Source organism: Mya arenaria, chromosome 17, assembly GCF_026914265.1.
Source record: "Mya arenaria isolate MELC-2E11 chromosome 17, ASM2691426v1".
NCBI classification, from domain to species: domain Eukaryota; kingdom Metazoa; phylum Mollusca; class Bivalvia; order Myida; family Myidae; genus Mya; species Mya arenaria.
This window is the reverse complement of record NC_069138.1, coordinates 48,222,977-48,248,953: the sequence shown is the minus strand read 5'-3', so window position 1 is coordinate 48,248,953 and position 25,977 is coordinate 48,222,977. Positions and strand designations below refer to the sequence as shown.

At 36.0% G+C, this 25,977-nt stretch overlaps 1 protein-coding gene across 4 annotated transcripts in view; it reads right to left on the bottom strand.

Moving 5' to 3' along the window:
- Window positions 1-7,211: 7,211 nt before the first annotated feature.
- LOC128224181 (SUN domain-containing ossification factor-like) overlaps window positions 7,212-25,977 on the bottom strand; it is a 35,548-nt gene continuing 16,782 nt past the window's right edge. For 2 of the 4 annotated variants that reach the window (XM_052933928.1, XM_052933929.1), the window contains 16 exons: window positions 25,630-25,810; window positions 24,433-24,540; window positions 23,507-23,674; window positions 22,245-22,384; window positions 21,841-21,903; window positions 19,807-19,918; window positions 19,392-19,465; window positions 17,817-18,595; window positions 17,284-17,487; window positions 16,155-16,306; window positions 14,821-14,932; window positions 14,461-14,565; window positions 13,807-14,071; window positions 12,100-12,146; window positions 11,330-11,567; window positions 7,212-11,046 (listed from right to left, as the gene is read on the bottom strand). In XM_052933928.1, coding sequence (XP_052789888.1) covers window positions 10,301-11,046; window positions 11,330-11,567; window positions 12,100-12,146; window positions 13,807-14,071; window positions 14,461-14,565; window positions 14,821-14,932; window positions 16,155-16,306; window positions 17,284-17,487; window positions 17,817-18,595; window positions 19,392-19,465; window positions 19,807-19,918; window positions 21,841-21,903; window positions 22,245-22,384; window positions 23,507-23,674; window positions 24,433-24,540; window positions 25,630-25,810 — 3,494 coding nt within the window. In that variant the 3' untranslated portion in view covers window positions 7,212-10,300. The remainder of the gene's footprint in view (window positions 11,047-11,329; window positions 11,568-12,099; window positions 12,147-13,806; window positions 14,072-14,460; window positions 14,566-14,820; window positions 14,933-16,154; window positions 16,307-17,283; window positions 17,488-17,816; window positions 18,596-19,391; window positions 19,466-19,806; window positions 19,919-21,840; window positions 21,904-22,244; window positions 22,385-23,506; window positions 23,675-24,432; window positions 24,541-25,629; window positions 25,811-25,977) is intronic. The other 2 variants (XM_052933932.1, XM_052933930.1) reach the window with 2 other exon arrangements.

The following is a 25,977-nucleotide window of genomic DNA, read 5'->3' as shown; positions in this document are numbered from 1 at the left end:
TGGGTTTTCTCCGGGTACTTCCGTTTGCCCAACAACACCAGACCACACATTCTTCACAATCGTTGTAAAATATATAATGTTTGAACTACGGCTCAGGTGGTCAGGAAGGTCGGCTTTTTTATTAGTAAACGGATGTCCATCAAGCAGACCAAGATGTATGTTCGCTTAAGTTATCCTGTGTCTTTAAATATCGATTGGAAGATAAGAAAATAATAATAAAAACTCTTTTACCTTTGATTTTTATTATTATAAAGACGAAATCGCATATCGACCTTCAATAGATACCAGATGACATTCGTTAGGAATTGCAGTTCGATATGACGTCACAATTTGATTCCCGCCTCTTGGAATATATATATTCATTTAGAACTTATCATACCAAATCATTACTAAGTATGACTTATTCTGAATGATTTTGAACATTAAGTTAACAAATCATTTCACAACCACTATTGACAATATATTATAACAGGGAGATGGAGATAGAGTGGGAGTCGAACTGTGGCGACGATTATGTAGGACTCCATGACGGCCCTGACACAGCTGCACCCTACCTGCCAGGTAAATCACATCATAATGCCAATTTGACCTTGGTACATAAACGCGTATTTCCCGTGCAAAAAAATACCGGAAGTCATCCCAGAAGGAGGACAAAAATAAAATTTAGACAAAAAATTTCTGCTCGCATTTTTTCGCCGCAATAAAAACTAGAGTCAGGTGCAAAAACAAATTGTCCAAATTTGTCTAATTTGTCCTTCTTTGCATTATGCAACAATTGATTTAGAAACGCGGCAGATTTGTATACCATCTTATACCATGTAGATAAACTAGTTTCAGAACAATTCAGTGATTGCCAAATAATCTAACTCTTATTCGAATCTGCATGTTGTTAATTACAGGATCTCATGCCCGGATGTGCGGGGACAAGCCGCCAGATATGACCTATGCCAGCACTGGAAATCACGTGACAGTCTTTTTCAAAAGTGATGTCCACTCACGTGACAATGGCTTTGAAATTATTTTCACGTCGTTTCGGGAAGGTATACTTGCCTGTTGACCTTTCTTTAAACATAAAACTGTAACAACTCGAGATATACAACACCACAAGACAATACACACTGATTACTTAAGTGTTACTGTAACAACTCGAGATATACAACACCACAAGACAATAGACACTGATTACTTAAGTGTTACTGTAACAAATCGAAAGTCACACACATAGCACCACAAGACGTCGGTTGAAGAAATACTCAAGGTGTTGAACCGGATTTCTATATATTAAACTTACGTTCATACCAACAATGCAGCTGTCAACTTCATATTCCTAAATGCATGTATTGTATTCCAGCGGAATCTTGTTTCGTGGACGAGTTACGCTGTAACAACGGGCGATGTGTGTCCGCCTCGCTCAAGTGCAACGATTATGATAACTGCGGAGACGATTCGGACGAGTGTGCGGTAAGCGCCTGGATTCAATTCAATGTCGTGTGTTCCAACAGAGTGAGAGTACTCAATTACTAGCTCTTATTTCTGCCTTTATTGTTTCGCATTTTAATCCGTTAATGTTCCGTCTGGTGTCCAGAAAGAGATAAAGACAATCCAAACACATATAAATTGTGCTGGTAACTCGGTGAACCCAAAACATATCGAACACACTTTTCATCGATTATTTATGTGACCTGGCATATTTCCAGGCAGTGCCTGATACGACATAAAGCGCGTTGTTTTTCTGTTTTGCAGTTCCAGTCCGAAGTGATAGTGGCCCTCGTGTCCAGTATTTTCCTACTGACCATTGTCGGAGTAGGCTGTGCCCTGCTCTTTCGTCGTAGACGGTTAAGACCAATGAAAACAAAGAAGGTAAACACATTTCAACGTATTTTTGTTTACAGAATTATATTCACCAAAAATCTTCGTCAGGGTTATTTAAGTTATTCATGCCATTAAAGTCAAATGAGCCTTCGCCTTTGTGCACAATCATTATGCTCTTGATTGTTGGTCCTAGCTTCAAAACTTATTTGTTTCTCTATTCAAGTGTCGATACATAGCCTCATAAAATTGTGGAATTATTCAAATCTCTTTAAAGATTCACTCTCTCCCCCCCCCCCCAATCCCAAATAAGATTTACCACAATTAATAATATTGTTTTAATATTCCAAAAGGATTAATAAGTGTCGAAAACAATGGTTCATATGAAGGATATCGAGTTTGATTTGAATAAAATTGGCATAAAGCACGTTAATTATACCTTATGAGACTATAATAGATCACAATAAATCTTTTAGCATTCACCAATCATTTAATATGTTTGCTTTTTCTTCTACTAAATACACGGTTACAATATTGTTAAGGTCTATCTGTCAAAATTGATGTTTGTTATTCATGTGTATGTTTGTTTTTGAATAAGAGTGTCACTTTGTGCCAGTAAGGAACCACACGAGGCAAATAGTAGATTAACCTTTTTAATAACTGCAACAACTTTAGTAAACAGGCATGGCAAAAAACAAAACAGGGGAAGCAACAAGTGTTTTCTTCATAATATGCTAAACGGTATAAGGGAGATAATTATGTACTGCCGTTAAAGCTTTAATGCTGTTTAAAATGTACTCTACAGCGTCCAGTTTATGTCCAGATAGTACACTTAATTGAATTACTTCTATATATGCTTTACCAACTAAAAGTATAACGTACATCTAAAACATGTTCTACAAAGACGCTCTGCTCTCGGATATTCAGTCTTTATTGGCATATACCGATGACATGTTTCAGAAACAAGAGGACATGAAACAAGCCTTTAAAATTATGAGACAATTCTCACAGAACTCTGCTGACATTGAAATAAAACCCTGCCAGCCCTGTCACTGGAGAGTGATTGAAACAGAACGTCAAAAACAGAGAGCACAGGCCATAGAGCTTGCCAAAGCCAGGGGCGGGTATGGCTATTTCCAGAACCCCGCGTTTCCGCATGAGCTTGAAGAAGAAGGGTGTACGTATGATGTCGACCATTCTGTTGTACTTGAGAAGAGAAACTCGGTGTAGTGATGATGTTGCACAGTGGCATAACATATACATAGTGACATATCATATACACGATGGCATAACATAAACACAGTGGCATAACATATATATACAGTGGCACAACAAATACACAGTGGCATAACATAAAAACAGTATACACAGTGGCATAAAATATACACATTGGCATAATATATACAGAGTGGCATACCATATACACAGTGACATGACATATACACAGTGGCATACCATATACACAGTGACATGACATATACACTGTGACATGCTATATACACTGTGACATGATATATGCACAGTGGCATGCCATATACACAGTGGCATGATATATGCACAGTGGCATGCCATATACACAGTGGCATGATATGCACAGTGGCATACCATATACACAGTGGCATGATATATACACATTAGCATACCATATAAACAGGGACATAGGATATACGTAGTGACAAACCATATATAAAGTGACATATTATATACACAGTGACATAATGTATACACAGTGACATAACATACCGGTATACAACGTGGCATATCATAAACACAGTGTCATAACATATACACAGTGGCATACCACATACATGTATGTAGTGACATACCATATACACAGTGGCATACCATATACACAGTGACTAAACATATACACAGTGGCATACCACATATGTTGTGACATTGCATATATATACACAGTGACATTGCATATACACAGTGAAATACCATATACACAGCACTTGGCATACCATATACACAGTAACGTAACATATGCGCATTGGCGTAACAAACGTATAAAGAACATGTTCTATTATAACTTTAAAGTATTATATTTGCAAAGAAAACTACTTAATATATTGATTTTATGTATCATTCTAGTAAAAGCTATACATATGTATTTGTAATGTGAAAATGCTTAATAAATGTTCGTGTTATTCTGTTCGGATGTTGATACATTCTTTAGGTAATTAATACTTATCTGTATTGGTAAGATCAAGTAAGCGCGCCTACGTTAGTGTCATCTTTTATTTTTTTTTATCATATATGACATGAGTAGCGTTTTCGTACCCCTAAACTTGACTCGAGTACCTTATAACTTGCCTTGAATGAAGACTTTGTACCACTCAATTTGACTTGACTTGGGTAGCGTCTTTAAACCATTCAACTGGACGTGGGTAGCGTCTTTAAACCATTTAACTGGGCGTGGGTAGCGTCTTTGAACCATTCAACCTGACTTGGGTGCAGTCTTTCAACCATTCAACCTGACTTGGGTAGCGTCTTTCAACCTGACTAGGGTAGCTTCTTTAAACCGTTCAACCTGACTTCGGTAGCGGCTTTAAACCATTCAACCTGACTTCGGTAGCGGCTTTAAACCATTCAACCTGACTTGGGTAGCTTTTTTAAACCATTCAACCTGACTTGGGTAGCTTCTTTACACCATTCAACCTGACTTGGGTAGCGGCTTTAAACCTTTCAACCTGACTTGGGTAGCGTCTTTCAATCATTCAACCTGACTTGGGTAGCGTCTTCAAAAATAAAACCATTCAACCTGACTTGGGTAGCTTCTTTACACCATTTAACCTGACTTGGGTAGCGCCCTTAAACCATTCAACCTGACTTGGGTAGCGTCTTTCAACCATTTAACCTGACTTGGGTAGCGTCTTTCAACCATTTAACCTGACTTGGGTAGCGTCTTTCAACCATTCAACCTGACTTGGGTCGCGTCTTTCAACCATTTAACTTGACTTGGGTAGCGCCCTTAAACCATTCAACCTGACTTGGGTAGCTTCTTTACACCATTCAACCTGACTTGGGTAGCGTCTTTCAACCATTTAACCTGACTTGGGTAGCGTCTTTCAACCATTTAACCTGACTTCAGTAGCGTCTTTAAACCATTCAACCTGACTTGGGTAGCGTTTTTCAACCATTCAACCTGACTTGGGTCGCGTCTTTCAACCATTTAACTTGACTTGGGTAGCGCCCTTAAACCATTCAACCTAACTTGGGTAGCGCCCTTAAACCATTCAACCGGACTTGGGTACCGCCGTTCAACCATTCAACCTGACTTGGGTAGGCCTTTGAACCATTTAACCTGACTTGGGTAGCGTCTAAGAACCATTTCACCGGACTTGGGTATCGCCTTTAAACCATTGAAATAGGACGTGGGTAACATCTTTAAACCATTCAACCTGACTTGGGTACCGTCTTTCAACCATTCAACCTGACCTGGTTAGTGTCTTTGAACCATTCAACATGACCTGGTTTGTGTCTTTGAACCATTTAACCTGACCTGGGTAGTGTCTTTGAACCATTCAACATGACCTGGGTAGTGTCTTTGAACCATTCAACATGACCTGGGTAGTGTCTTTGAACCATTCAACATGACCTGGGTAGTGTCTTTGAACCATTCAACATGACCTGGGTAGTGTCTTTGAACCATTCAACATGACCTGGGTAGTGTCTTTGAACCATTCAACATGACCTGGGTAGTGTCTTTCAACCATTCAACATGACCTGGGTAGTGTCTTTCAACCATTCAACCTGACCTGGTTAGTGTCTTTAAACCATTCAACCTTACTTAGGTACCGCCTTTCAACCATTCAACATGACCTGGGTAGCGTCTTTGAACCATTCAACATGACCTGGGTAGTGTCTTTCAACCATTCAACCTGACCTGGGTAGTGACTTTGAACCATTCAACATGACCTGGGTAGTGTCTTTGAACCATTCAACATGACCTGGGTAGTGTCTTTGAACCATTCAACCTGACCTGGTTAGTGTCTTTGAACCATTCAACATGACCTGGGTAGCGTCTTTGAACCATTCAACATGACCTGGGTAGTGTCTTTGAACCATTCAACATGACTTGGGTAGTGTCTTTGAACCATTCAACATGACCTGGGTAGTGTCTTTGAACCATTTAACCTGACCTGGGTAGTGTCTTTGAACCATTTAACCTGACTTGGGTAGCGTCTAAGTACCATTTCACCGGACTTGGGTATCGCCTTTAAACTATTCAAATAGGACGTGGGTAACATCTTTCAACCATTCAACCTGACTTGGGTAATAGTGTCTTTGAACCATTTAACTTGACTTGGGTAGCGTCTTTGAACCATTCAACATGACCTGGGTAGTGTCTTTGAACCATTCAACCTGACTTGGGTAGTAGTGTCTTTGAACCATTCAACATGACCTGGGTAGTGTCTTTGAACCATTCAACATGACCTGGGTAGCGTCTTTGAACCATTCAACATGACCTGGGTAGTGTCTTTGAACCATTCAACATGACCTGGGTAGTGTCTTTAAACCATTCAACATGACCTGGTTAGTATCTTTGAACCATTCAACATCACCTGGTTAGTGTCTTTGAACCATTCAACATGACCTGGGTAGTGTCTTTGAACCATTCAAGATGACCTGGGTAGTCTTTGAACCATTCAACATGACCCGGGTAGTGTCTTTGAACCATTCAACATCACCTGGTTAGTGTCTTTGAACCATTCAAGATGACCTGGGTAGTGTCTTTTAACCATTCAGCATGACCTGGGTAGCGTCTTTGAACCATTCAACATGACCTGGTTAGTGTCTTTGAACCATTCAACATGACCTGGGTAGTGTCTTTGAACCATTTAACATCACCTGGTTAGTGTCTTTGAACCATTCAAGATGACCTGGGTAGCGTCTTTGAACCATTCAGCATGACCTGGGTAGTGTCTTTGAACCATTCAACATCACCTGGTTAGTGTCTTTGAACCATTCAACATCACCTGGTTAGTGTCTTTGAACCATTCAACCAGACTTGGGTAGTGTCTTTGAACCATTCAACATAACCTGGTTAGTATCTTTGAACCATTCAACATCACCTGGTTAGTGTCTTTGAACCATTCAACCAGACTTGGGTAGTGTCTTTGAACCATTCAACATAACCTGGGTAACGTCTTTAAACCTGACTTTGGTAGGATCTTAGAATATTCGACCGGACTTGGGTGGGGTCTAAGAACCATTGCAATTGATTAGGGTAGCGTATAAGTGCCATTAAAATAGACCTTGGTAATGTCTTCTGGCTTGAATAAGGCCGCTGTACCAGTTATATTTGTAGAATGTCCGGTTACAGCAGGCCTGTGTCAACGTGGCACACTTTATTATGTATCCCAATAACAGGTCGAGGATTAAGAACACAAGTGTTAATACTTATTTGCTTATTTATTTAACAGGTAACAATTACTTCAAATAAATACATCTCATTACGTTCAAGTAAGCAATTTACCTTAGCCTTTGTACACAGATAACAACAACCCAAATTAGTAAAGGCGAGGATGGTATTGGAAATCAAAGCAAAAGCCAAAAAAAATCAAATAATCAAAATGATGAATAATTTTGGTACCTAAGCTTTTAACATTGTCTTTTGGTAAATACAACACTGGAAATAGTAATAACATGTGACCCTATTCAACCATATTGATACACATGTATCTTACATCTATGCTTATATATTCATGTACATGTAAAAATACACTTGTATGGTTTTAAAGACATGTGCACATAATATTAAACTTACTTAAGATTACTTTTAGAATTGCTGCAGGTCAATATGACCTAAAATACTGTAGATAATTATCACCTTATATTAAATTACAAAGCACAAAGAAAATGTTGATGTACAGTGTGACCTGTAGAAAGGAATTGCACTGTAATGAAAATATGAAAAGATCATAAACAGAATATGAGGAAAACATAGCGAACAGCACCTTAATAAGGAAAACCACCATAACGGCATGGCCAGTAGGCCAATATGAATTCATTGCTAGATTTTCATCCAATTTGTCTTTTTAAATGTGGGATTGGGAGACATTTTATTTTTCTTATGTGACAGTCCCTCCATTGAATATGTGTTCATGCTATTTTCTTATTGTATAAGGGACCATATGTTTCTAGATGAACCGGAAACATGATCATAACAATTCTCCTTTTTTACATGTGAATATTATACATTGACACCAGTATGAATAAATGCTGTTCCCAAACAGTATCGAACTGCTACACAAAAACAGACCCTAGTTGGTAATTTTTACTGGAGTCAATAAAATTTAAGGGGCTGCAAAAAAAATGGGGCGAACGAGGATGAAAATCTAGCAATTAATTTAATCGCCATATAATGAAATAACACCATTTTCAGGTCATAGTAATTGGACTTTCATGAAATAAAAAGACAAAAAATAAATATACACCGGTAAGAGTATATAGAAATGACAGAAATATAGAGCCAGCATACACATGAAGTGCGTGTATGTGTTGAGATGTACTTTATGAGAACAGTAAACATGTTCTTATATGAAGGCAAAAATTGAAATTAAAGAAGGATTTTTTTATAACCATACACAAATATTCTACATCACGAATCTCACTGTAAAATGTCTTATAAACAAATAAAAAAATCAATTAACAATAGAGCCATAAAAAACTGCTTTTCCCCAATCTCCTCCTGTTCCGTTCCCACCCCATCAAGATGGCAAGATACATTTCGTTGTACAAAATCTTGAGGAAAAAAAAAACTTTGTGGAAAGTGCATGGTCAATGCCCATCTTCAAAACTGGCTGACGTTGAATTGAAATAAAAAATATCAACTTCGGCCAGTAGTCGTAAATCATCTTTAGTCACTTAGTTCAATTTAGTAATATTTTCGTAGTCAAATTAAAATAAAAGTATAAGTGTCTTTTTTATATTGAAGTATTTAGTTTCAATCAAAGTGAAATTAAGTATTTCTCATCTTATGAAGCAATTTTATCATATGATAATTTAGCTAAATGTACTCAACTTAAGAAAATGACTTAAGTTAGGAAATGACTTGAGATGTTTTATAAAGAACGGCCTGTATCATAACATTAGCACATATTTCATGTCATTCATGATAACACGAAACTAACAAACAATAGAAATGAACTGACTAAGGGAAGCCATTAGAACATCAAAACAAGCTAAGGACAGTTTCAATATAATCTCATAAGAAAAAAAATCAAATAGTTTACAGCGCAAAACAATGTCAAAGAACTGATTTTTTAAATTTCATTTGTTAAACCAAACATTAAAAAAGAACACATAAACAACCATAAACAAAACGCAACACTGAAACATTTATATCAAGAACTTTTTTTAAGAGAATTACTACAGTATGCAAACAAAGTTAGCTTACCCTAGCATTTCAAGGTTTTGGAACACTGAATGATCATGGCTTTTGCTCCATTTAAATACACTGAGCGAATTTCGAAAAAAAAGTGCAACATTGTCAACTGACTTCATACATCAAAAAACTGACTGACATCATCAGCAGTTCCGGAAACTTATTATCCAAAATCGCTTTTGGGGCAGCACAAATTGACCGTCTCTTCGTTACAAAAAGGAATTATGATCATGCCTTAATTAATGAGCAGTACGCTTTGCTAACTTTATTTGCAAACAGTAGTAAAATTTAACAAAACTTATATTCATTTTCTGACACATATTCTGTGTTAAGTCTTACAATAAGAGTTCTATGGTTAAAGATATCAATGATAATTATTGTACAGCGAAGGGAATTCATTACATATATCACAAAAAGGAATTCAAAACCATTTAAATGCTATTAAAATGAGTTTTTATTACTTTTTATATTCACCAATAATTTTTTTCTTAAAAACTATGAAATGAAAAAAATATTCTGAATCTATCCTACGACGTTAAACAATGAAAAACGGTGTTTGAATTCCATGAAATACATACATTTAACTTCAAATCTGTGGAAAATATTCCCATATTTACACAACACAATTATTGTGGATTAAATAATATTAACTAGTGATATGCTGATACAGGATACATGTTTACAGATAGATAAATCCCCCAAAAAACATATTGCACCGCTCTATGCTGCTCAAGTTTGAAATAAACAGAACACAAATACATATATGGAACTATGTGATGACAGAAAGGTAGGACAAAACAAGTACAGGTAAGTGTGCTAAGCTTAAATGCACCTGTTGACTAAAAGAACATAATGCCTATATATGCCCCAGCACTATATAATACAGATGGATACCTTTCAGCCTAAACTGGTATTTGTCAATCATGTAAAATAGCACAATTTGAAATAGAAATAAAGATATAATCATAAAGCACATTTGTACATATGTACATGTAAATCGAAAGCACGCTAATGCTTAAATTTGTAGATACTGGCAAAAACCTACTGGCTGTCTGACATTTAATGTTTTATATTATCATTTTCACTTGATCATTATCAGAACAGGAACATGTTCTTCCAGGATCTCTTATTCTCTGAAGGACTGTCGCTGTCACCTTTGATCAAATCAACTCTTGGAGAGCAACTTTCGAATGAACCGGACGATTTAAACACATCGCCATCATAATCATCACCATGGTAACCATTAACAAATCCATCCACACTATATTTAGTTGGTGTACAAACTGAATCATTTTCTCTGACACCGAAGTCCTTCAAATGTCCTCTATCAACACAAGATGTATAGGAATGACTTTTCCCAAAAGCCGTTCGAGTGTGACTATTTTGTATGTTATTATCAAATTCCTCAAATCCATTGTGGTGGTAACCATTCACCATCTGACCAGAAGCACTTTTACTCGGTTCTTTTCTACTTTTAGCCGATTCAGACGGCATGCTTGCAGACTTTTTTAAATCACCCTTCTTTGGTGCCTTCTTACTTACAGGATTGCATTCTGAAGACACACTCTGAGAACCATTTGAAATTGGAGCGAATGTTTGATTCCCCACGGTCTCGATGATGCTTGAGTAATGCTGTTTTGGTAAGGACTTCTGCCGTCTATGTCCTTTGGGCGGTTTTCTATCATCAATCACAAACTCATTGTCATTCCTATTGCCTAATCTACATGATGAACTTGCACTACCTTTAAGTCCAACATTTAATTGTGGATTTTTACTTTTGGTCCCTTTATTTTCTTTGGGTTCAATTGCTGATGCACTCCTCAGTCGATCAGTATTACAGCCTGCAAGAGTTAAGTGAAATTAAAAGATAGCATAAGGTAAAGGAGTTTGCTTACATCTTATTACAATTATTGCAGTGTGATTTTTGTCCTCACATTTATTAAAAAAGTAATGTGGTTCTCTACCACACATATTAGGAGAAAGTGTAAAACAGTTCCACAATCAAGTAGGTTTACAAATGCTGGACACATTTTTTCAAACAGTTAGAAAAAAATTGTTACTAAAGTCTTCTTTTTTTCTCATATCATACAAGTTAATATCTATGTGTATCATAACTCCACAAACCTATTCGGTCATCCGTTCCTAATGACCCACTCCTGGGTTTGCTGGTGCCACTTGACCCCCAGTTTCTAAATATAGATGCAAAAGAACTGGTTCTACCCGGTTCAGATTTGGTTTGAACCATTTCTGGTGTAGATTCTGGAATCAATTCCCCTGGTGGTTGTCCTCCGTAACTGTAGAACAACTTAGGGTCTGATCCTTTGTGCTTCTTTTTCTTCTTCTTTTTAAATCCATCTACAACCTGTAATATTATGCAAAAACTAACATAGAATCTAATTTAACAAAATCGAATGATCAATAATAGCTTTTTTTAATCAAAGTGCGACGACAGATAAATCTGATAAAAATTACTTTTCATTTGTTTTCTCTGTAGTGAAGACCTTAGGGTGTATTCCATAACCACCTTAGATTAAACTTAATTTTCAGATCAGAAGTTGAGTGTTCTGACTAGACTGTAAAATCCACAAAAGAATCACTGCTGCCCCTCTAAAGCTATTGAATATAGACCCTAGTGTCCATTATGTGAATGTGGTCCAGGGCCCCATTTCAATAACTTTGTCGTAAACCTTACGCTGCTTGAGAGTGCTCTGGTACACCCGTAACGTTACGGGCAAAATCTATGTGATAAATGTCCTGACGATATTATCATTGAAACGCAGTAATGCCAAGAATGGTGTAACACATAATCTTAGGGTAAGTCTTACAATTGGGTGAGAGGCAGACATAAAATACAACACTTATCTATGGGACAATTTTAAATTGTATGTTCTAACCTGTTTTGGGTTTACTCCTATGCCATCATTTGTATCGTATGATGAAGCTGAAAACAAAACAAAAACAAATATTGTAACGTGCTACATTGCACCCAGTGTTTACAAAACACTAATCAGTTTAGTCTATGACTGCAAATGGGGAGACTCTTATGATGAAAACATAAGAAGCGTACTACAGACTTATTTATCCTATCATTAAGCAACCCTTTTTCCCAAGATTCATGTAATATTGGGCAGACTATACAAATGTATGTTTATCATATTATGTTGAGTAATGAATGATGTCCATTTAATTAATTTTGCTTAGAAATAGCAATACCTTAACAGTCTCATTTAACATTACTTTGAATTTCTTAATAAATTGGTTTCTTAGGATTAAATTCAGTTTTGTTTTAAAAATGTCTTCAGAAAGCTGCATTGCAAAATGTTTCAAAATCATTGAGCAAATCTAGAGGAAAGAAACAGACTTTACTTTAAGTTTTCCCACGCGCCATGCTGTACAAACAATGTTGTTTGAAATATTGCGGATCAAACGTGTATTCATTACACTTTCAAAGCAGAACAAAAACAATGATGACCTTAACAACCTAATGGTCTTGTTTGTACAGTCGTGTGTGCTAGCCCTGGACAAAATGTAAAGATTTAGTTCCAAATAAGAACCATATACATTGCATTTGTTTAGATCACAGTTCACTTCAACTTAATAGCAAAAAACAATTTGAGTAGATGTTCACCATTCATACAGACATTCACATGCGCTGTCAGCCCACACTTCAGATGGCAAGACAAGATCAGGAAGACTTTTTGCACAAGTTAATATGCATACAGTGAACATCAGACATATATTCATGGCACCAGACATTCCATTACAGGAGAAATAGACAAGGTCTTAGTTTCCAAAACAACTGAATGCTAACTCTTATCAAGCTTTTTCTTTGTTGGTCAGGGGCTATAATTCAAGACTTTTTTACCAATGGTGACGGGACATGCTTAAAGATGCACTATTACTCCCGAAAAAGAATTAACACATTTAATACAATTGTTTTAATACACCAAAAAGATAAACCAATGTTGAAAACAATGATGTTTATGAAGAATTCCGATTTAATTCAAGAGAAATGTGCAGAAAACACGGTATAGCTACCTTATGAGACCATAGTAGATCACAGTTAATCTTTAAACATTCACTTATCATTTAAAAAATTTGCGTTTTCAGCTATTAAATACACAATTATAATATTGTTAATAATAATGAATATTTTCCATAAATGCATTTTTAGTAGGTAGTTGGGGATGTATCATTCAAAATGTATGTTTGTTTTACATGTGTATGTGTTGATTTTGAATAAAGGTGTCACTTTAACTTGTCTATGGTCATATTTTTTTTTTACTAATGACAGAGACTAAGTGTTTGCAAGATCCCCACAATTATTTAACTCCAACATCACTGTTGGCAACAGCACCATATGGCTTTAACAATACCTAATCCTTTTTCAATTTTGTGTAAGACGGGCCAATTGTTTTTTCAAGGGGAAAAGGGGGCATAACATAAGGGTCAAAGTTATTAGCTTTGCTAAAGTTATGGCCAATGCCAAAAATTTTGCATGATTTTCACAAGGATGATGACACCAAGGCATTTACAATACCTGAATTTTGAAACACAGATGAGATAACAAAGACTGACAAAGGGAGACAAATCATGCACACCTAAAGCTGTTTCACTGCAAAACCTCTGCAAAGCACCTCCTGTCTGAAGAGTATCTACAATCTTCTTTGATGGGGTTACAGGCCCTGATATTGAGTTCCTTCTCACTAAAGGGTTAGCACCAGGCTTGGAAGGCATGTTTTCTATGAGGGATTTCACTTCTGGTGGAAGGGAAGCTGGTTGTTGACGTCTTAGATGGAAAAATATCAGCATGGAGACGATGACCATGATTTCTATTGTTGTCCAAATCATCTGCCTGTCAGTAACCTGTAAAACAGATTTTGAAACCTTGTAACACTATAGATGTTAAGAATAGGACTTCATTTTCTGGTAAAATTACTCAGATTCAATCAAAATAGCAAAACACATTCAGGTACTAGAAAATTTGAGCTAAAACAAGTCAGATTAGAGAAATACGATTGTTTAAAGAAATTTTGAGGCCTTGGACGCGTTATAATGAAGATCATAAGGTACAAGATTGTAAATTTCTAGGTGTAACCCTGTTTTGGCTTTAACCGTGCTTCAATTAAAATATCGATAGAACATTTATCGTATATACTCTGCTCGTTACTTTACGGGTAACTCCCAGAGCACTCTTTAGAACCACAAGGTTTAAAATGACTGACATATCTTATTAAACAAATTAAAATATTTACCTGTTTGTTAAGCCTGTCAAAGTTCTGATTCAGACTGGTGATAACCCCTGTCAGGTTTTCCAGTCTTCTCTCCATCACCAACATTTCATCCTCATGTATTTTATTCTGAAAGTGTAAACAGATAATGAAGTAATTTTGTGTCTTCAAGTGCAGTTTAAACATATCTATCGATAAATAATTTCTTATCATTTTAAACAATACAATATACATGTACAAGAAAGATTTCACAGTGTTAAGTATTTTATTCTTTGAAAGGCAAAGGACATGAGGGAAGAAGGCTGCTACATTCATGTACCAAAAAAACTGGGTGAAGCTCCATTCCACAATTCTTAAAGTTAAAATCCTATCAAACATTCCTACCTTGACATCGTTTTCTATGGTCAAGTTGGTGAGTCGGGCCATGGTTTTGTTCAACATCTTCATCATGTCTTCTGATTGCTTCTTGTATCTCCGACTCAACTCCTCCAGAAATCTTATAAATGAAACACAACGATATTTATCAGTTATTGACCAGATTGTGAAATGTTTTTATAACATTAATTGTTTCAAGTGTTTGTGCATGTTACATTGCTAAGATGAGCTTCAAAAAATGTTATAGAAGGTATTTTAAAAACTTTTAAGAAGTATTGTTTTCATTTGAAAACTGATATTTCCCCATTATCGAATTATGAAAGGGCCATACTCAGATGCTGGGCACAGCCACAAACTAAACCCCACATGCACAACTTTACATCCTGGTTAACATTCCTCTCAAGTTTCTTGACTCTGACTCATATACTTATTGAAAAAAGCGCGACACAAAATGGCATGCTTCATATGCAATTGTCAGCTAAGTCAGGGGCCAAAACTCTACTTTTACCAGAGGCAGCCACACGCTATACCACAAGTGCACAACATCACATGCTGGTTAAAACTCATGTAAAGTTCCATTACTCTGAATCTCTTACTTTTTGAGATTTGCGTAACACAAAATTGCTGCACTATCTATCTTATTTTCACAAATTTAGGGCCGTAACTCTGCACTTATTGGGCGAAGACACACAAAATATTTCACATCTTCACATGCTGGTTTATATTCCTGTAAAGTATTTTGACTCTGACTTATATGCTTTTAACATACACACAAGATATGATACATGCGCTATAGGCTTCTTTTAATGATGTCAAGAGTCTTAACTCTGCACTCATTTGGTGAGGCAAGCCCCTTGTTCAAAACTTCACATGCTGCCAACATTTTATCACTCTGGCTGATATATTTTAGGACATACTAACAACACTAGATTTCATGCTTTGTGGGCTATGTTTATGCCCTCACTCAAAGATTGGGAGGGTGGTGGGGGCAGAAGGGGGTTGAGGCATAATGATTGGCCCCTAAGTCAAGGTATATAACTTCCTTCAGTCGAAAGGTTGACATAGTCCAGATGAATGATAGTGTCCAAAACAATCAACTCTCATCTAGTATTTTGTTCAAGTTGATGAAGGAGTATAACTTATATAAGCCAGAGGTATATAATTTGCCCCACACATGCAGATGGTCTCTGTGAACATGAGTGAACAAGTTTCTTGTTATGGTTTTAAGTTATGACACACAATGACACACAGATAACAAAACATGACTGTAACAATACCTTCAAATAACTTTTGACAGGAACAAAGAAACTTAAAATTAGGATGCATCCCAAAGACACTCTTACCTGCTGCTTAGTGAAACGTTCTGCTCAAGGACCTTGATGCGGTTACTCAGCCTCATAATGGCCGACTCCCGCTTACTGCTGGACACTATGGGTACCCTCACAATGTCAAGATTGTCACCGCGGCTTGGGCGCGTACCCTTGTCTATAACAACCTGAAATATAAAAGAAGTTATTCGTAGACTGGGGATTCTCTTTTTTGCTACTGGCCATGAGAACGACTCACAAGGTCAATATTGCCATGTCCTGGATGCATACCCCAGTCTATAACAACTCTTAATATAAAGTTTTATTAGTTTTCACAATGATATTTAAGATTTATGAATAATATGTTGGTGATAGCCGCATAATGGCTCACTCCTGCCTGCTGCTGGAGAATAGAAGAAGGATTACAATATCCACATTGTCAACCAGGCTAAGGCGTTTACCCTTGTCTAGCACAACCATTAAAACAATGTCATAATTGTAGATTAATAAGTATTGAAAATGATGTGGTGATTACAAATGGTAGCCTCAACAATTTCCAGTCCTTGTCTTCTCAGGTTATTTAAGTTTAATTTGGAAAGCCTACTGGCTAAGGTCACAAATCAGAACGCCTGTAAGGCTGTTTACTATTATCTTGGAGAGTTTTTGTTTTAGTAAGTTAAAATATCGTATGAAACATATTTGGTTAATGTGATAACATCTGTCAAAGTACAAATTCATGATCTTATCAATTTTAGGCCGAAAATCGTTCATTTTATGGACAGTAAATCATTCGTCAATTTATGCTATGGAGGGCACAAAAATCGAACACTTCAAGTACATTGTTTTTTTCTAAGAAGATACATCAATCTAAAAAAGTTTTGATAATTTGACAAATGATTCTGAAGCAGATGCATGCTTTAAAGTTTGAAATGAATTAAAGACAAATTGATAACATTATAACATCAAAAACTTGATTGGAAATTACCATTATTATCGCATTAAGCTGTAATTTTTTTTATTGTTTCCGCTGTTTTTCAGAACACGTTGACAGCTTCATTCAAAAATAATTTTCAAGGTCATTTATACCTTTCCCTATTTAAAGTCCAGAAAATCAAACATATATAAAAGGTATTTGACTGCACGTATTAGTTAAACGCCAATATACCTTATCATCAATAACAATAGTGTTGGGTTGCTGGCTAGTCTCCTCATGCCGGATATCATCTACGATGTCATCCATGTCCCCATTTTCCACGGCAACCTCAGCTGGCTTGGTGATGTCACTGGTTGTCATGACAACAGTAGAAGCTTTGATGTCAGTCAATGCTTCCTGGACGTCTATACCCACAGTCATTGTGTCAGGCTGGTACTGTAAAAAAAGCATTTATAAACAAACACTTGTCATTTAAATTAATCAGAATTTACCTAAAGAATCTAAACAATCGTTAACCTGCAGAAGTATCAGTGTTTAGATTCAAACAACCGTACTTTTAAAATTTAAAGAAAATTCAAATGATAATACTTCAATATACACATTAATGTGTTATTTATGGTGCAATTAACAAACAAGATTTTTTAATAACAGTTGGTAAACTCACATTCAAAACAACAACAAAAAAAGATACCGCGGTAAGCATGCAATCACTTTTCTTAAATTGTCCATTGCAACATTGTTAATAACTCAAAAATAAAGCTTACAGAGTTTCCTGTAGCTGATGTATCAACATGTGGTTGGTTCCCATCAGTTGACACCGTCTCTTTACCAACATCCTTTGTCTCTGGTGCCCAGCTTGGAGGTAGAGAAGGAGTGGCACCAATAGACTGGTCCACTCTACTCCCTGTTTCTATGGCAACAGAGGTCGGACTGGGGTCAATATGAACCTGTTCAGAGCTACTTCCTGTCTGATCAATATGGCCATTTTTATCAGTTGTACTTGTAGAAGAAGAGAGTTTTGTAGTCCCAGACTGAGGTAAATTGTCTGAAATCTTCGTTGGTTCAATTTCAACCACTTTTGATTGTGTTGTTTCTTTTGTTTCACTTTTTGATGATTCCATTGATGTTGCTGTTGGCACGGATTCTGTTTCTCTAATATCTTTCACCTTAGAAGATACAGATATTACAGTTGATTGTGAACTGGATATTTTCGTAGTTTCCGACAAAGATGACTGTTTCTTTGTCTCTGTTTTTGGACTTCCATTTTCACACTGACTAGAACTCATATTCAATGGCTTTACTTTGATATTTTCCTCATCTTTGATGGCTGGACTAGTCTGGAACACTATGAAAGCAAAACGACACAGACTAGAATTAAAAAATGAGGAAGTAGTGGATAACTTTGTAGCAAACTTGTCACTGGTTTCCATACACTTTTGAAGATGATGTTTAAGAGGTTTCCCTGGTAACGTGTCCAGCGGGATTAATGTGGAGGTCTCAATCTGCTCATCTTCATCAAGTTTTCGAACCAAGTTTGCCTTGCCTGCATAAAACAAAGCAAATAGCACTTTGGTGATAGAAATTTTAAACAGTCTGAGTATAAGGTATTAAAAAGATTAAATGATGAAAAAAGTATGAAATTAGTTTAGAACTATTCTTTTTTAATTCAAAGGTGAAATTTAAGGATATTTCATATATTGCATTTGAGTAGAAACTGTGACTGGTGTGGAAATCTGTAAGGTTGCATTCACAAAACATCTTAAGTAGCTTCTTAACTTAAGTCAATTTCCTTAAATGTTCATAGTCCAATAAAATAAAAATAGAGAAGTTTTTAACATTAATATGTGTTTCAAATAACATCAATGTAAATGAAATAGGTCAGATATTATTAAGTTATGATATCATAGAATGAGCGAGATACTGAAAATGACTTCAGTTAGGAAAGACTTAAGATATTTTATGAATACTGGCCCGGCAATGTTTGTGGAATGCCTTTTATAGTTCTTGCATGTTAAATATAGATCTGATCACTATATGACTTGGTGATTGTAGACTACATATGGATATATAGTCTGATATTCTATCAATAAATCGGTACTTTCATTTAAGTGTGCATGGATTTAGAGCCAGCTGCCCAGTTAGCTAAGTTAGTAGAGTGCTGTGTTTGGGGCTTCTTGGCATCAAGCCCTGCATCAGGTGCACATTACCTACCAGGTTTACATTTGAGTCAGGTTGGGAAAACACAGGATGTAAATGCAAAATAAACATAAGATGAAACAACTGTGCATTCCTTTTTCTCTTACATGGTGTATGACTGACAAATTGCATCGGTTCCTTACCTGGTTCAGGGGGTTGTGGGAGTTGTGTTTCCAAGTCTCCTGGAGTGGGTGGAGTTACAGGCAATTCACCAGGACTGAAATTATACAACATTTATACAACATACCACATTACATTCATTTTTAAACAAGTCTTGAAGCTGCTTTATTTTGCGTTTTTTCTGATCAACTGTGTTAAATAGCATGATCAAAAAATAAACAAGTTTATGGAATTTAAAATTCAAACAAAAAAAATCACACAAAATTTTCAAAAATTTAATAGTTTGACATCATTTTTTTTAGGTGAATACCTAGGATAATAATTGAATGTATGCAACTGAATGATTTCTTTCATAGTTTTTGACATAAAAAACCCATTTTTAGGTAGTTATAATCATTCCCTATAAAAAATATTATTTTTCTAGAAAAAAAAAATTACATTTTAGCATCAGGAGGGCAGGGCAGTGTTGTAGTTTCCGCAGGAGGCGTTGAAGTAGATATATTCTGCTGACCACCTGACAATGGGTCTGCCAAGTTAGTCCCAGTCACATCTTAAATGGAGAAATTAAGAAATATATGATATCTTTAATCATATATTAATAATGAACTTCTATCAGTCAATAAGCTTTCGCAGGAAAACACATGTATGGTATTATTTACTTCTATCAGTCAATAAGCTGTCGCAGGAAAACACATGTATGGTATTATTTAATAAGTTTCGCAGGAAAACACATGTATGGTATTATTTACTTCTATCAGTCAATAAGCTTTCGCAGGAAAACACATGTATGGTATTATTTACTTCTATCAGTCAATAAGCTTTCGCAGGAAAACACATGTATGGTATTTTTTACTTCTATCAGTCAATAAGCTTCGCAGGAAAACACATGTATGGTATTATTTACTTCTATCAGTCAATAAGCTTTCGCAGGAAAACACATGTATGGTATTATTTACTTCTATCAATCAATAAGCTTTCGCAGGAAAACACATGTATGGTATTTTTTACTTCTATCAGTCAATAAGCTTCGCAGGAAAACACATGTATGGTATTATTTACTTCTATCAGTCAATAAGCTTTCGCAGGAAAACACATGTATGGTATTATTTACTTCTATCAGTCAATAAGATTCGCAGGAAAACACATGTATGGTATTATTTACTTCTATCAGTCAATAAGCTTCGCAGGAAAACACATGTATGGTATTATTTACTTCTATCAGTCAATAAGCTTTCGCAGGAAAACACATGTATGGTATTATTTACTTCTATCAGTCAATAGGCTTCGCAGGAAAACACATGTATGGTATTATTTACTTCTATCAGTCAATAAGCTTTCGCAGGAAAACACATGTATGGTATTATTTACTTCTATCAGTCAATAAGCTTTCGCAGGAAAACACATGTATGGTATTATTTACTTCTATCAGTCAATAAGATTCGCAGGAAAACACATGTATGGTATTATTTACTTCTATCAGTCAATAAGATTCGCAGGAAAACACATGTATGGTATTATTTACTTCTATCAGTCAATAAGCTTCGCAGGAAAACACATGTATGGTATTATTTACTTCTATCAGTCAATAAGCTTTCGCAGGAAAACACATGTATGGTATTATTTACTTCTATCAGTCAATAAGCTTCGCAGGAAAACACATGTATGGTATTATTTACTTCTATCAGTCAATAAGCTTTCGCAGGAAAACACATGTATGGTATTATTTACTTCTATCAGTCAATAAGCTTTCGCAGGAAAACACATGTATGGTATTATTTACTTCTATCAGTCAATAAGATTCGCAGGAAAACACATGTATGGTATTATTTACTTCTATCAGTCAATAAGCTTCGCAGGAAAACACATGTATGGTATTATTTACTTCTATCAGTCAATAAGCTTCGCAGGAAAACACATGTATGGTATTTTTTACTTCTATCAGTCAATAAGCTTCGCAGGAAAACACATGTATGGTATTATTTACTTCTATCAGCCAATAAGCTGTCGCAGGAAAACACATGTATGGTATTATTTACTTCTATCAGTCAATAAGCTTCGCAGGAAAACACATGTATGGTATTATTTACTTCTATCAGTCAATAAGATTCGCAGGAAAACACATGTATGGTATTATTTACTTCTATCAGTCAATAAGCTTCGCAGGAAAACACATGTATGGTATTATTTACTTCTATCAGTCAATAAGCTTTCGCAGGAAAACACATGTATGGTATTATTTACTTCTATCAGTCAATAAGCTTCGCAGGAAAACACATGTATGGTATTATTTACTTCTATCAGTCAATAAGCTTCGCAGGAAAACACATGTATGGTATTTTTTACTTCTATCAGTCAATAAGCTTCGCAGGAAAACACATGTATGGTATTATTTACTTCTATCAGCCAATAAGATTCGCAGGAAAACACATGGACAATTTTACTTCTATCTTTCAATAAGCTTTTTCCACTTACTTTTGGAATCCTCTTCATGTTGCTCCACATTCAGAACTTTCTTGACAATACCCAACACAGTGTCTAAAAAGAACAACAACTTTCCAATGTAGCATTCATCAATTCGATATTTCCATAGAGTGTAGTTTCGCTGCATTTTTCTGTACGATGTGTATTGAACATACAAGATTTTTCAAAATAGAGAGATAAAAACACCAAACTCCACTCTTATGCTGTTTTCAGACAGAGTTAACAATGCTTAGTGAAGCATAAAATATGATCAAATCTATTGCGTACCTTTGATATCAGATAACAGTACATGACCCCTGTCCTTACTTTTGTCATTACATGAATATCAAATTCTCACTATCTAACATCAATTTAATACCAGAACATAACAAAGAAATATAAGCCCCTGTCTTAACCTTTAGCACTTTCAAAGAGGTTCTTGGTTTCACCCCCGTTCTGACCCTCAGATTCATCAGGATCGTCATCATTGTCATCGTCATCTGTGTTGCCATGGTGAAGAACCTCATCATCATAATCAACGGAAACACCAAGCACCCTGGGGTAAAAGTTTGCTCAATTGTAGTCTTAATTACATGTATGTAAAGTTAACATATATTATATTCTGCAGTAAGAAACAAATAACATGATATACATACTGGGTCTAATAGCTGAAAATTGTCAATCCTGAAAAATAGCGCGGGTCTGTTTGAGTACGAGGGATTAATGCAAAAAGAAGAATAAAGGATTTTTAACCCTTTTGAAATTTCTTTCCAAACTTATTTATATTAATTTCAAGGTACTTTCAACTGTTTGTTATGACCATGTCCATGCAAACAAGGCCTTCAAAGAGACAGCGTGATTACTATCTAGCCACTTTTATGTCTAAGGATTGCAAAAATTTGGAGACTCACGTGAATAATGAAGGGGCAAAATTTATAAAATATGCAAGACTGAGTTATCTTACTTGAATAATTAAGTAGGTCCAAAGCCCTTGTATAAGTTTCAATGCATTACTTCCAAGTAGTTGCTGACATATGCACACTTACATGCAAAACATAAATCAGAATTTCTAAGTAAAATTTAAAACATTAACATTATATGGAAAAAATAGTAATCTTACTTAATTAAATAAAAGGCTTGGATTGTTGAAACTGCCTATCTAAATAAATATTTGCTGATCTATTGACTTAAATGCAGTTACATGTAAAACCTTTACCAGAATTTCTAAATACAAAAATAAAGGGCCATACTTCGCATTATGTGCAAAAAGAGTAACCTTACTTGATTAATTAAGTGCCTGCAATCTTTGAAAGTATAAAGTTTTAATGCCATCACACTATGCTCTTCTGGCCTTTGGCCAGTTGAGCTAAATATAAGTTTATCATGATAATCAAAATAATTTCCATTTAAAGCCTAAAAACTATTGTGAATGTAAACATTACACAACATATAACATTACACAACATATAACATTACACAACATATAACATTACACAACATATAACATTACACAACATATAACAACAACATATAACATTACACAACATATAACATTACACAACATATAACAAATGAAGACAGTGAGCTCAGCCTATTCCTGTTACGATTGTGCTAAGATGTTTCTAGAAATTTTGGCCAGTACTAAATCACTGACCAAGCACAGAGAAGGGATCTTTACCTGAATATTGTAAGGGGACAAAAATGCTCGTGACCAAAGTGTTCTGTGATCTCAACTCTGACATATTTGGCATAGTAGTCCTGTAGTTTATTAATGGTGAAGTTCTGCACAGCTCGCTCATCCCGTGTTTCAAATTCACCAGCTGACTGCCAGTCTTTTGTGGGATATCTGAATAACACAAAAAATGAACTCTAGAATACAGATAATATAAATGTGCATCAAAATATGCTGAATTTGAAGTATTGTTTAGGCACCACTATGGTGCCATTGCTTTTTGTAGCAATCACATCACAATGGTGTCACTGTATGTGGTAACAAAGGCACCACAATGGTGCCACAACTTGTTGTTACAAAAGTACCACCATGGTGCCAATGTATGTGGTAACAAAGGCACCACAATGGTGCCACAACTTGTTGTTACAAAAGTACCACCATGGTGCCAATGTATGTGGTAACAAACGAACATCATGGTGCCACTGCTTGCAGTAAAAAAGCCAACACCATGGTGCCACTGCTTGCAGTAAAAAAGCCACCACCATGGTGCCACCGATTTATACAAAGGCACTACCATGGTGCCACCGCTTTATACAAAGGCATCACCATGGTGTTATCGCTGGTGGTAACAAAGACACCGCCATGGTGCCACAGCTTGTAGTATGAAGGCACCACAATGGTGCCACAGCTTTTATACAAAGGCACCACAATGGTGCCACCACTTGGGGTCACAAAAGCAACACCATGGTGCCATAGCTGGTTGTTTTTTAAAAAGTATAATTTAATCGAATATTTTAGCTAGAATTGTTCATACTTGCTACACCTTCACATGTTATGATGTCTGTTGCCATTATGAAGATGTGTACTAAGGCAAACACAGAGCTAAAATTTCATACAGAATACAACAGTACAACAACTAAGTGAACATTTACCTGTCACTGAGCAACACTTTGACTTTCTTGGGTTGGGATGAGAACAGTTCCAAACTGGCAACCTCGACGGAGTGGGCTTGTATGGGCTCACATAGCTCCAACACAAACCTGCAGGGAAAGGAACAATTTAACTACTTAATGTACTAACAAGATCTGTATTCAACTCCTTTAATCATCAGTTAAACATTGCAGATTTCTTTATTTCAAGCAAAGCAAATTTCACATTGACGAGTGGGAAACGAAAGGCAATTAAAACTAAAAATTGTGTGGTCATAGGTGAGAAATAATCAATGATGGATTTGAAATTTGTACATTTGGACTGGTGACACACAAATATAGGGGTCATCTTCTGGTCATGAACAACTTGCATACCAAGTATGAAGTTCCTGGGTCCAAGTGTTAACTTCCTGGGTTCAAGCATTCTTTAGTAATTAAGCATAAAGATGTGTGACGTACTGACTGGTGACCAACAAGTTGTTTTTCACCTAAAGGTCACTGTCACCTAGACCTACTGACCTCAAAGTCAAAAAAGGGTCATCTACTAATCAAAACCAACTAGCAAACCAGGTATTAAGTTCCTTGGCCCAAGCTTTTTAGTTTTTCAGTGGAAACCGTTATTTAACCTCAAGGTCATCTTGACCTTTGACCTACTGGCCTGAAAATGAATAAGGTTAATTTACTAGGCATGACCATCTGGCATACCAAGTATGAAGTTCCTGGGTGCAAGCGTTCTTTCAATATTGAGCAGAAACCACTTTTATACCTGTCACTGCAACCTATATCGCAACCTTGACCTTTGACCTACTGATCCCTAAATCGATAGGGATCATCCACTAGTCATAATCAGGGGTAATCTACTAGTCATGACCAATTGGCATATCAAGTATGAAGTTTCTGGTTTCTTAAGTCCTTGACCATTGACCTAGTGATCCTAAAACAAATAGGGGTTATTAACTTGTCATGACCAATCTTGTATACCAAGTATTATGTTCCTGAGTGCAATTGTTCTTAAGTGATTGAACGAGAAAGCATTTTTTCACCTCAAGGTCACCTTGACCTTGTGTCCTACTCAATAGGGGTCATCACACACAGCTACACGTGATCACCAGAGAAAAGTGTATATCTTAAACTGAATTTCAATTAGTTTTCTGCTTCTCCTATGCTGAAATTTAAGAAAAAAATGTCAATTTAGCTTACCATTTCTTGAATTTGCAGGGGGTGTTCATATAATCATCCTTGTTACTGTTGAGCACACTTTTCACGTTGGAAGCCTCTGGATTATGGGCAAGGATTTTAGCCCCACAATCCTGTGAGGAAAAGTTCTTCTTCTTCCTTTGTTTTGCTGGTGGGTGGGGTACAGCGTCTGCATCTTCTTCTGCTAAAACACGCAATTGCTATTAATTAGTTATTAAATGATGATGAGGCATAAATACTATTGTATGGACCAAAAAAACCCAGCAGCGTTAGTCTATAGGTGATTTATTGAATGCTTTGAATATTTAGCTACCTAAACACTACTTTTCCATCATACTTCATTTATTACAC